Raw genomic sequence first — 13,827 nt, 5'->3', positions numbered from 1 at the left:
ATCATGACATAACTACTTCCAGATGATCTCTTATCAATGATGGGAAATGATTACTTTTCGACGATGTCTTGATATCAATGGGAAATGATTACTTATAGATGATGTCTCCTTATTAATGGGAAATGATTATTTACAGGTCTCATTATTAATGGGAAACGATTACTTACAGATGTCTCATTATTAATGGGAGACGATTACTTACAGGAGATGTCTCATTATTAATGGGAGATGATTACGTACAGGAGATGTCTCATTATCAATGGGAGACGATTACTTACAGGAGATGTCTCATTATTAATGGGAGATGATTACTTACAGGAAATCTCATTATTAATGGGAGATGATTACGTACAGGAGATGTCTCATTATCAATGGGAGACGATTACTTACAGGAGATGTCTCATTATTAATGGGAGACGATTACTTACAGGAAATCTCATTATTAATGGGAGATGATTACGTACAGGAGATGTCTCATTATTAATGGGAGATGATTACTTACAGATGATGCAACAGCCACGTGGATTGGTGTGACTGATATTGGTCAACGAGGCGTTGTATCTTGGTCAGACGGGAGTCCTCTTACCTTCACCCGATGGTCAAGTCTCACTAACCACTGTACGTATGTTTACCAATGGTGTACATCTTAAATACCTTAAACACGCTGATGATATATATATATATATATATATATATATATATATATATATATATATATATATATATATATATATATATATATATATATATATATATATATATACACACACACACACACACAAGTACGTAATTCATACTTGCATCCTTTATTCATTCCCGTCGCCACCCCGCCACACATGAAATGACACCCCCCCTCCCCCCGCGAGGTAGCGCTAGGAAAAGACAACAAAGGCCACATTCGTCCACACTCAGTCTCTAGCTGTCATGTACGGTGCACCGAAACCACAGCTCCCTTTCCACATCCAGGCCCCACAAAACTTGCCATGGTTTCCCCAGACGCGTCACATGCCCTGGTTCAATACACTGACAGCACGTCGACCCCGGTTTACCATATCGTTCCAATTCACTCTATTCCTTGCACGCCTTTCACCCTCTTGCATGTTCAGGTCCTGATCGCTCAAAATCTTTTTTACTCCATCCTTCCACCTCCAATTTCGTCTCCCACTGCTCGTTCCCTCCACCTCTGACACATACATCCTCTTTGTTAATCTTTCCTCACTCATTCTCTCCATGTGACCAAATCATTTCAATACACCCTCTTCTGCTCTCTCAAGCACAATCTTTTTATTAACACACATCTTTCTTACCCTTTCATTACTTAATCGATCAAACCACCTCATACCACACATTGTCCTCAAACATCTCGCTTCCAACACATCCATCCTCTTCCGCACAACCCCATATATATATATATATATATATATATATATATATATATATATATATATATATATATATATATATATATGAGTAAAGTCAGGGGTTAGTGAGAGGACAAGAGCAAGGGAAGAAGTAGCACTACTCCTGAAACAGGTGTTGTGGGAGTATGTGATAGAATGTGAGAAAGTAAATTCTAGATTAATATGGGTAAAACTAAAAGTTGAGGGGGAGAGATGGATGATTATTGGTGCATATGCACCTGAGCATGAGAAGAAAGATCATGAGAGGCAAGTGTTTTGGGAGCAGCTGAATGAGTGTGTTAGTGGTTTTGATGCACAAGACCGGGTTATAGTGATGAGTGATTTGAATGCAAAGGAGAGTAATGTGGCAGTTGAGGGAATAGTTGGTTTACATGGGGTGTTCAGTGTTGTAAATGGAAATGGTGAAGAGCTTGTAGATTTATGTGCTGTAAAAGGACTGGTGATTGGGAATACCTGGTTTAAAAAGCGAGATATACATAAGTATACCTATGTAAGTAGGAGAGATGACCAGAGAGCGTTATTGGATTACGTGTTAATTGACAGGCTCGCGAAAGAGAGACTCTTGGATGTTAATGTGCTGAGAGGTGCAACTGGGGGGATGTCTGATCATTATCTTGTGGAGGCGGTGAAAATTTGTGTGGGTTTTCAGAAAAGAAGAGAGAATGTTGGGGTGAAGCGGGTGGTGAGAGTAAGTGAGCTTGGGAAGGAGACTTGTCTGAGGAAGTACCAGGAGAAACTGAGTACAGAATGGAAAAAAGGTGAGAACAAAGCAGGTAAGGGGAGTGGGGGAGGAATGGGATGTATTTAGGGAATCAGTGATGGCTTGCACAAAAGATGCTTGTGGCATGAGAAGTGTGGGAGGTGGGTTGATTATAAAGGGTAGTGAGTGGTGGGATGAAGAAGTAAGGTTATTAGTGAAAGAGAAGAGAGGCATTTGGCCGATTTTTGCAGGGAAAAAATGCAAATGAGTGGGAGATGTATAAAAGAAAGAGACAGGAGGTCAAGAGAAAGGTGCAAGGGGTGAAAAAAAAGGACTCATGAGGGTTGGGGTGAGAGAGTATCATTAAATCTTAGGGAGAATAAAAAGATGTTCTGGAAGTAAGTAAATAAAGTGCGTAAGACAAGGGAGCAAATGGGAACTTCAGTGCAGGGGGCTAATGGGGAGGTGATAACAAGTAGTGGTGATGTGAGAAAGAGATGGAGTGATTATTTTGAAGGTTTGTTGAATGTGTTTGATGATAGAGTGGCAGATATAGGGTGTTTTGGTCGAGGTGGTGTGCAAAGTGAGAGGGTTAGGGAAAATGATTTGGTAATCAGAGAAGAGGTAGTAAAAGCTTTGCGGAAGATGAAGGCCGGCAAGGCAGCAGCTTTGGATGGTATTGAAATGGAATTTATTAAAAAAGGAGGTGACTGTATTGTTGACTGGTTGGTAAGGTTATTTAATGTATGTATGATTCATGTTGAGGTGCCTGAGGTTTGCCGGAATGCGTGCATAGTGCCATTGGACAAAGGCAAAGGGGATAAGAGTGAGTGCTCAAATTACAGATGTATAAGTTTGTTGAGTATTCCTGGGAAATTATATGGGAGGGTATTGATTGAGAGGGTGAAGGCATGTACAGAGCATCAGATTGAGGAAGAGCAGTGTGGTTTCAGAAGTGGTAGAGGATGTGTGGATCAGGTGTTTGCTTTGAAGAATGTATGTGAGAAATACTTAGAAAAGCAAATGGATTTGTTAAGTAGCATTTATGGACATGGATCTGGAGAAGGCATATGATAGAGTTGATAGAGATGCTCTGTGGAAGGTACTAAGAATATATGGTGTGGGAGGCAACTTGTTAGAAGCAGTGAAAAGTTTTTATCGAGGATGTAAGGCATGTGTACGTGTAGGAAGAGAGGAAAGTGATTGGTTCTCAGTGAATGTAGGTTTACGGCAGGGGTGTGTGATGTCTCCATGGTTGTTTGATTTGTTTATGGATGGGGTTGGTAGGGAGGTGAATAAAAGAGTTTTGGAAAGAGGGGCAAGTATGAAGTCTGTTGGGGATGAGAGAGCTTGGGAAGTGAGTCAGTTGTTGTTCGCTGATGATACAACGCTGGTGGCTGATTCAGGTGAGAAACTGCAGAAGCTGGTGACTGAGTTTGGTAAAGTGTGTGAAAGATGAAAGTTAAGAGTAAATGTGAATAAGAGCAAGGTTATTAGGTACAGTAGGGTTGAGGGTCAAGTCAATTGGGAGGTAAGTTTCATTGGAGAAAAACTAGAGGAAGTAAAGTGTTTTAGATATCTGGGAGTGGATCTGGCAGCGGATGGAACCATGGAAGTGGAAGTGAATCATAGGGTGGGGAGGGGGCGAAAATCCTGGGAGCCTTGAAGAATGTGTGGAACTCGAGAACATTATCTCGGAAAGCAAAAATGGGTATGTTTGAAGGAATAGTGGTTCCAACAATGTTGTATGGTTGCTAGGCGTGGGCTATGGATAGAGTTGTGCGCAGGAGGATGGATGTGCTGGAAATGAGATGTTTGAGGACAATGTGTGGTGTGAGGTGGTTTGATCGAGTAAGTAATGTAAGGGTAAGAGAGATGTGTGGAAATAAAAAGAGCGTGGTTGAGAGAGCAGAAGAGGGTGTTTTGAAATGGTTTGGGCACATGGAGAGAATGAGTGAGGAAAGATTGACCGAGAGGATATATGTGTCGGAGGTGGAGGGAACGAGGAGAAGTGGGAGACCAAACTGGAGGTGGAAAGATGGAGTGAAAAAGATTTTCAGTGATCGGGGACTGAACATGTAGGAGGGTGAAAGGCGGGCAAGGAATAGAGTGAATTGGATCGATGTGGTATACCGGGGTTGACGTGCTGTCAGTGGATTAAATCAGGGCATGTGAAGCGTCTGGGGTAAACCATGGAAAGTTGTGTGGGGCCTGGATGTGGAAAGGGAGCTGTGGTTTCGGGCATTATTGCATGACAGCTAGAGACTGAGTGTGAACGAGTGGGGCCTTTGTTGTCTTTTCTTAGTGCTACCTCGCGCACATGAGGGGGGAGGGAGATGGTATTTCATGTGTGGCGTGGTGGCGATGGAAATGAATAAAGGCAGACAGTGTGAATTGTGTGCATGGGTATATATGTATGTGTCTGTGTGTGTATATATATGTGTACATTGAGATGTATAGGTATGTATAATTGCGTGTGTGGACGTGTATGTATACACATTGTGTTTGGGGGTGGGTTGGGCCATTTCTTTCGTCTGTTTCCTTGCGCTACCTCGCAAACGCGGGAGACAGCGACAAAGCAAAATAAATAAATATATATATATATATATATATATATATATATATATATATATATATATGTATATATATATTCAAAGATGTTTGGAAAGAGGTAAATAATGTGCGAAAGTCAAGAAAGCAAAAGAGGAACATCGGTGAAGGGGACAAAAGGGGAAATGATGACAGGTAGTAATGAAGTGAGGAGATGGAATGAGTATTCTGAAGGATTGTTGAATGTGCTTGATGATGGAGTGGCAGAGGGTTTGGTCGGGATGGAATGCGAAGTGAGAGACTCATGGAGAGTGGTTTGGGGAAGAGATAAGAGGTGGTAAAAGCCTTGCGGCAAAAGGGCGGGAGTCAATGGTATTGCAGTTAAATTTATTAAGAAATGGGTGACTGTGTTGTTGATTGGTTGGTGAGGAAATTCGATGTATATATGGATTATAGGGAAGTGCCTGAAGATTGAAGGAATGCATGTATAGAGCCACTGTATAGAGGTAAAGGAGATAAAGGTGAGTGTTCAAACTACAGAGGCATAAGTTAGTTCAGTATACCTGTTAGTTTTTATGGGAGGGTACTGACTGAGAGGGTGAAGGCATGTGCAGAGCATCAGATTGGGGAGGAGTAGTGTGGTTTCAGAAGTGGTAGAGGATGTGTGGCTCAAGTGTTTGCTTTGAAGAATCTATGCGAGAAATACATAGAAAAACAGATGAATTTCTTTGGGGCATTCATGGATCTGGAGAAGGCATATGATAGGGTAGATAGAGATGCTTTGTGGAAGGTATTAAGAATATATGCTGTTGGAGGTAAGCTGCTAAAAGCAGTGAGAAGTTACTGTCAAGGGTAGAGGTGTGAAATAATAGGAAGAGACGTGAGTAAATGGTTCCCAGTAAAGATCGGTCTGCGGCAGGGGTGTGTGATGTCACCATAGTTGTATAATTTGTTTATGGATGGGGTGGTGACGGAGGTAAAAGCAAAAGTCTTGGAGAGAAAAGCAAATATGCAGTCTGTCGGGGATGAGAGGGTCTGGAAAATGAGTCAGTTGTAGTTCGCTGATGATGCAGCAATGGTGGCTGATTCGAGTGAAAAACTACAAAAGTTACTGACTGAGTTTGTAAGAGGGTGTGAAAGGAGAAACTTTAGAGTAAATGTGAATGAAAGCAAGGTTAAGTTCAGCAGGGTTAAGGGACAAGTTAGTTGAGATGAAAGTTTGAATGGCGGAAAATTGGAGGAAGTGAAGTGAATTAGATAACTGGGAGTGAACTTGGCAACGGATAGAACTATGGAAGCGGAAGTGAGTCATAGGGTGGGAGAGGGGGCGAAGGTTCTGGGAGCGATGCAGAATGTGTGGAAAGAGAGAACGTTATCTCATGGGGCAAAAATGGGTACGTTTGAAAGAATAGGAGTTCCAACAATATCTCATGGTTGCAAGGCATGGGTTATCAATAGGGTTGTGCGAAGGAGGGTGGCTTTGGAATGAAATGTCTGAGGACAATATGTGGCGTGAGGTGATCTGATTGATTTAAGTAATGAGTGATTAAGAGAGATGTGTGGGAATATATGGTGTGTGGTTTAGACATATGGAGAGAATGAATAGGAAAAAGTTGAAAAACAGGATATACGTGGCAGAGGCGGGGGGAACAAGGAGAACCGGGGGACCTAACTGGAGAAGGAAGGATATTGAGAATCAAGTCCTGAGAGTTGTGTTGAAATGTACGCTAAGTTTTAAAAGTGGAGAGTTCTTTGTTAATTCTTTTAAAGAAACTGGGTGTCCTGTTCAGATGTTGAAGCTTCTCTTCTGAACAGTTGCTCCGTTTATACAAGGCAATGATTCGTCCTTGTATGGAGCACTGCGCTCACATTTGGGGTGGTTCTACCTCCGTATCCTTACTTGACAGTTTTGAGTCAAAAGTGATCCGCCTCATAAACTGTCCCAGGCTAACTTCCAAACTTGACCCTGCCCAACGCCGCAATGTTGGTTCACTTTCCCTCTCATATAGGTACTACCTTGGTTTCTGCTCCTGAGAGCTAGCTGCTTGTATGCCTACACCAATAGCTAGACTACACAATACTCGGCAAGGCTGCGTCAAACGATTATTGTGTGGACATCAGCAACTCAAGGGTGGGCCGTTTTGATACCTGCTTCTTTCCGTACACGTTGAAGCCTTGGAACTCTCTGCTTCTCATGTCTTTCCCAATAACTATGACCTTTCACATTTCAAAAGACAGGTTTTTTCACCATTTCAAAAATTCATAAATACTTTCCCTTGTCTTTTCTTTTTCAGTTTCATAATTCTCTCTATATTTCAATTACTTATTGCTTTATCTTTTTTTTTTTCAACTTTATCCCGCGATAGGTACTTCAAATAAGATTTTTTTTCATTTCGTGTTGCGACTCACGTCAATCTATTTCTGTCTTCAGCTTTTATGCATTACCCCACCTGTGGCCGATTTACCACAATCTATGAGTTAAATGGCCATAGTTCCTGGAACCTGGGCGACTGTGAAGGGTACAAATACTATATCTGCAAGAAATCTAAACAGTCACAGCACGTTCACCCAGCTAACACCGACTGTATTAAGGTGAGTTTCATCCATAAGGACTTAGTCTGGCAAAGGTTCAGTAAGAAATTCAGATTAGAAAACGATACACATGTGCCAGTGCGTAACAGATGGTAATTTTCCGGGACTAAGTTACGTTACGTTACGTTAGTGGAACAATGAAATACAGAGTTTGTTGTTTTGAAAATGAAAAAAAGAAAAAGCAAGAACCACCATTGTGGAGGAAGTAACGCAAATATATGTAGAAAACTGAAGAATGCATACGTCAAAGAAAACGTCAGCATATATTCCAGGTAATAGCGAAAGAAAGTCTAAACGAGTTTGTAGTCATGTTAGAAGCAAAAGGAAGTCATTACTTAGTCAGATAAACCATCAACTACAGAAAACGGTGAACTGGTTCAAGATACTGAAGCCATAGTAAAGATCTTATATGATTAACGTTTTCATCCAATTTTACGACTAAAGATACAGCTCACGTTTCAGACCAAGACCCATAGCTGAGGGAACATTTTGCATGGTACTGGCATACTTTCAAGATGTACTATCATCATTAAACAGAATGAAAGTATATGAAGCAATAATTCTTCATACGAATCTGAAAGGAATGAATAAGAAGCTAGAATTGGGATGGTTCATCTCTTAACTGCTCTTTCTAACAGATCACTTGCCACATGAAAAGTTCCGGAAGATTGGAAATTTGCCGTTATTCAAAAAAGGCAACTTAAGATTATCACCCATATTAGCTTCGCGTTTGTAGTACCTTGGTAAACTTGTGGAAACCATCACTTGAAACTGAATTGTAAATAACTGTAAAGACAGACATTTGATTAACGATTCACAGCATGGGTTGAAATTCCAGGAAATCGTTTATGTACGCCAAATCTTTTTGAATTCTTCAATGATATAATCAACATGTATGATGTAGGTAAAGCTGTTGCTCTCATCAACTTACATTCTCAGAACATGATGATGGTTTCTATAGGTTCGCTTACCATGGACTCTAAGTTACCTGGCAATAATTCAAGCAGGAAGTTAAACTGGGAAACCTCTAATCCTCTCAAACTTTCCCCGTAGAAAGTGGCTTACGGAAAAGCGCACTCAAGGAATAGACTACATCATTTTTAACCCCATTTATTCTTCTTGGACAAAATTTATCACGAACTGCCTTTTTATTTACTTGTCCTCCACATCATGCTGATGGATGATACGTACTATACGTTGAATTATTTCCTCTTGTCACTGGATCTGGAACATGAACTGTTTTCAGTAAAAAATACGAATGATAAAACTAATCGTTTAAGATCTTTGCTATTGCTTCATTGTCTTGAATCAAAACGCCGTTTTCTGTAATTAATGGACCAAATGACTGATAATGACTTACTTTTAACCTAACTATAAAGTCTTTAGGGTTTCTTTTGCTATTTTCAGCAATATAATCTCCATCTTAACGTCTGCTTTAACGTAAATGCCTTTCAGTTTTTCTGTGAATATTTACGTAATTTCCTGTATCATGTTCTCTCTGACTTTCTTGTTTGCCATTTTCTTGGACGAGTTTGAGTCTTCCACCATTTTATTCACAGTGTGATTATGCATACTGCTTGTTTTGAAATGAATAGGTCTTCATCAATATATACTTTATGAGATGTTTGATAGAAATAAGTTGGATAATTGTAGGATGAAATCAAGTATCTAATGAACCATTCCTTGATTATCTGTAATGTTTACTTGATTCCGTTATCTTGACCACCGGTATTCAAATTCATTTGACATTCTCTTTAGTTAGCATTCAGTACCCGAATGTTAGTGATGAGACATTTTTGTTTCAGGTGAATATTTACTTTGATTATTAGACAATTATTACGACGTGAACAATATAATTCTATTATTTCTTGGTGATGGCTGCAGAATTACTCATCATCTGCTATTATCATATGTATTTTCACTTACATGTCTGTTTGAATGCCACAGTGCTTTCAGTAAGATTATAGGTCATGATATATCCCATAATAGTGATAAATGACACGTGTGACCTATCTTCTATTTCAGTGCTCATCTCGTAGAAAAAGGTTTGCTGACTTTGAGAGAAAACCATGGATCACCCAAGATCACTCTGATTTTTCTAAACCATCGTTCTCTCTTAAATTCTCTTCCCCTTTTCACTCACGTTTTTCTTATCACAACAATGAGGTACACAAGTTCATGCATCACCCTTTATTACGTATACCTGAACAAAGAACGTTCACCATGTCTCCTCCTACCGTCTCTCTAGATTTTTTACACCATAGATTCAGGAATACTTTTAAATCTTCACGTGGTATTCCATATGTCTCAGAGGTTAACTTAGGAAAAGATCTTAAAAACACTCAACAATACCTATCAATTTCAAATGCTGCCGATACTGTGGAATCTGACAGCTCAAATGCAAATAATATACCGCTTAATATGTCACAACCTCCATTAACCACTACTGATGAATATCTTCCAACTTCAACCACACCTGATTCCACTGCTAATAGAACAGACGGAAGCAGACGTAAAGAAACCATAACACCTATAGGCTCTCTCACCAAGAGCTGTGAACTGGTAAGGCCTCACTGGTGCATGCTAAGCTGTTTGGGACAGCATGATTATTGCCCATACCATTTCTGCAAATCTTTTGTCTAATCATTAACTGTTAATGGTAGTCACCCATTTTGCATTACAATTATTGTTTATTCTCTTGTATAAAGGTGAGGGGAATAAGAGTGACATTAAGAATTGTAGAGGAATAAATCTTCCAAGCATGGTTGGCAAGGAGTATAATAGTCACTGATCGTGTTAAGAGAATTAGTGAATCCCATACAGACAAAGCACAACATAGGTTTATGAAATGGAGGGAGTTTGTGCGCTGAAAATGTTCTGAAAAAAAGGAAAAAATCTAAGAGTTAAAGATTGCGTGGTCATAATGGTTGTTGAACGCGTTTATAAAAGAGATCAAATCTTGGTAAAACAGTTGTAGTATGCCGATGACGCTGAGCTGAAAGAAGAGTTAGATAGAAAGTAGCTTCGTTTTCATGAAAGCTCAAGGCGAAGGACGCTGAGTGAAAGCATATTAAAGTAAAACTTGAGTTTTTCAGAGATAGGATGTCAGATCGTAGTATCACGTTGAATGGTATACACCAGAAAGTAGTGGATAAGTTTAGGCATTTATGAGCAAAGGTGAGTGAAGATGACTGTAAAAAGCTAAAATTGAAAAAAAAAATCTAAAAGAAAAGGAAAACTGTGAAGCAAATCAATAGGATAACAGACTTTACACAACAGCACTGCAGTTAATCCCGTAACAAAATATGTGTAGCTATACACAACACTTCACTTATACTCAAGTTATACATCTAGCAGACAAACCAATATAAAGAAAACTTTATCCGCAATTCATACTCATCAGTTAGACTGGCAAAACATAACATACACAAGGAAACGCATGGTAAAAGAAGAGTAACCAACCTGTGTTTACAAGGTACTCGGCTCGTCTAAGCTGGCGCATGACAGGGACCCCTAATGTACACAATTACTGAGGGATTTTCAGTGTAAAGCCGTAAAAGTTTACAATTTCACATATTACAGCAAACTGGAGATGCAGTAATGCTTTGATTTGATAAGTAATAGAAGACTCAGGTTCAGGCCTTCGTCTGCTCGCTCCTGCGGAGGGTTGGAGGGCCGCTTACCAGCTGGTCACAGACTTTTGGACTCGAATTTATACTGAACAAACACTCCAACAAAAACGAACCCTTGTGTGACAATGGGGAAAGGTAGATGTTATTTTCCATTGGTATAAACACTCAAACCCCGCTATTTTTCCTCTTCATATCGCTCATCGTACTGCACAATCATCTCGCTCAACATTACGCATTTCTCCGGAAAATATATCACGCTAGCAGCCAGCAATTTCTTTCTTGCCAAGAAAATCGGTGAATTATTGGCACTGTGTACAGAGGTTAGTCAGCGTGCATCTGGTAACTTCTTCGGTGTGTCTACAGATAAAAGACGTTAGATTGTTCGAGACACTTACATGAAGGAGTACTTGTCTCACCTCTGGTGTGTGGATGTGAAATTCAAGTCTATATTGGTCAGAATAAGTAGAGGATAGCACCAGAGATGGAAAACTTGTATAGTTAGGGGGACACAGAGAATAAAGAAAATTGATGTGAAGGTCGTACAAATATATCATCAGAAAAACTCCTTGATGAAAGCCTGTTTGATTGGCATGGTCATGCAGAATGTATGGCGGTGCGGTAGATAGGTTGTTCCTTAAGAAGCTATCTAGTAGTACTGTACAGCAGAAAGTACAAAAAGGAAAACTAGCCACGGAAGAAATTGCAGTAAAAGAATCGATGACAGCTCAAGTATTGTAAATAATGTTACCAGAGGAAGTGTTTGGGATCGGTTGCTCAGTAATTTTGAGGTACACGTTTTCTGAGAAGCGAAGCCTCTCCAGTGCACTCCTCACTGCATCTTTGTACGCTCAGTTGTACAGGACTTGCTTGTCTCCTAAAGTTGCCATAGATATTTTTCTTGATGCTATGAATAAAAAAAACTGCAAGGTTCTTTTATTTAAAGATATGCTTCACAAAATGAATGTCAATACCAGAATGCCTCATTCTCAACAGGGTGACGAAGCCTATAAAGGATCCTGCTATAGTATAATCCCTGGCGTCCCGCAGTCGTGGAACAGGGCGGAAGCTGCGTGTGAATCCCGAGGGGCACATCTTGTTGTTCTGAATGACAGGTGGGTTACAAATGGGAATTGCTGATCGTCATATTGTAGCAGAGTGTTGCAGTACTCTGGTCCAGATACTGCCAGATTAACTTGTGTTTTTCTAGAGAACCAGTTATCCTTCTCCAGGCTAATGCTGCAATAGATGACTACGGACTTGAGATTGCTCAAATGTATTTAAAGAAATATTCATATATTCTAGACTCAAAATATCTCTACTGTATGTACTTTTGTTGTTATAGATATTCTCAGAAATGATTAGAACAACGCATCTGAAAAGTATCAGGAGCTGGTATCTGAAATCATGATTTTTCTTAAAGATTCGAATCTGGATTCGTCTCCACCTATTTAGGGGAACTGAAAGGTCGCGCTTGGATTGGCCTTTCTGGCACCACAGAAGTGGATGGGTCAATCGGCTTCTCATGGGTTAACAGCGATACACTCGACTTCACCAACTGGGATGAATTTGAACCAGGTCAGTCCCAGATGACAAGTGTTGTTCCTGACTTAATCTAAAGTGGGTCTCGTCAGTATTGCTTCAAAATTATTTAAGATGTATGGAAATCAGTTTCGTTGCATTTCATTACATTTGATTTGCTTGTGAGGACTGTTCACTGTTAGGTGTGTATAAAGGGGTCACTGTTTGATGTAAGGATGTCACTGTTAGATTTGTGCCAGGAGCGATGTTACATGTGATTCAATTATATCACTCTAATGTGGGCCAAGGGTATCACTCAGACGTGGGCCAAGAGTATCACTCAGACGTGGGCTAAGAGTATCACTCAAATGTGGGCTAAGGTTACCACTCAGATGTGGGCTAAGGTTGTCACCGTCAGACAATGTTTGATTACACCCATGGTTCACTGTAAGATGTGTGTCAAGTGTGGTACTGCAAGATGTGTGCCAAAGGTGGCACTGTAAGATGATTGTCAAGAGTGTCACTGTTAGATGTTTGCCGGGAATGTCAGTGTTGGATGTTGTCCATGGGTGTCACTCTTAGATATTTGCCAAGGGTGCCACTGTCAGTGTTTGCCAAGGGCGTCATTGTTAGATGTATGCTAAAAGTGTTGCTGATAGATTATGTCATGGGTGTCATTGTTAGACTTTGCCAAGAGTTTTACTGTTGGATGTTTGCCAAGGATATCTAAATGTCTACAATTTGAATATTCTTTGATTTATTTCATTTTAGTGTCTGTACTACTTCTAATATGCAATACTATATTAAATTAGTTACTGTAGTTCCTCTAAATGTGCTTTGGTTTGTTTAACATTCCTTATCAAATGATTGATTAATTTATATATATTTTGAAAGTATATGTTTTCGCTGGATTGTCACTTAATTTTTTTAGATTTAAAAGGGGGATACTTTTAATATCATAAATAATTGCATAGGGAATTACTTATTATCATTGTTACTGCAACAACTGTATTTATTTACTTTCATAGTTTATTGTTTATATGTTCACTTATTGTAGGGAGGCTTGTTTATACCCATACTCTCTGTGAGGAAGGAGTAGATAAACTCAAGAACTAGAAGACATTGCCTTAAACTTTCCAAAAATAATTAGTCTTTAGAAGCTGACATAGCACACCACCAGCTGCGTCTCTCAGCATATTTACATCCAGCAGTCTTTCTTATACACGCCTATCAATTAATATGTGATCCAGTAATGCCCACTGACCATCTCTCCTAGTCACATACTATACTTGTGCACGTCCCTATTTTTTAAACCAGGTAATCTCAATCACCAGTCTTTCTTCAGCAAACAGTTCAGTAAGCTGTTCATCATTTTCATTCATGATATTGAATACCCCATGCCCCCTAATTACAC

The 13,827-nt window shown here is 39.7% G+C and overlaps 1 protein-coding gene across 5 annotated transcripts in view; it reads left to right on the top strand.

Moving 5' to 3' along the window:
• LOC139754203 (macrophage mannose receptor 1-like) overlaps positions 1–13,827 on the top strand; it is a 140,952-nt gene that overhangs the window by 36,588 nt on the left and 90,537 nt on the right. For all 5 annotated transcript variants that reach the window (XM_071671433.1, XM_071671438.1, XM_071671437.1 and 2 more), the window contains 5 exons: positions 505–618; positions 7,103–7,263; positions 9,289–9,825; positions 11,889–12,007; positions 12,316–12,470. In XM_071671433.1, coding sequence (XP_071527534.1) covers positions 505–618; positions 7,103–7,263; positions 9,289–9,825; positions 11,889–12,007; positions 12,316–12,470 — 1,086 coding nt within the window. The remainder of the gene's footprint in view (positions 1–504; positions 619–7,102; positions 7,264–9,288; positions 9,826–11,888; positions 12,008–12,315; positions 12,471–13,827) is intronic.

Source organism: Panulirus ornatus, chromosome 16 (assembly GCF_036320965.1).
Source record: "Panulirus ornatus isolate Po-2019 chromosome 16, ASM3632096v1, whole genome shotgun sequence".
NCBI lineage: Eukaryota > Metazoa > Arthropoda > Malacostraca > Decapoda > Palinuridae > Panulirus > Panulirus ornatus.
The sequence above is the reverse complement of the archived record's forward strand: the minus strand, read 5'-3'. Positions and strand labels throughout refer to the sequence as shown.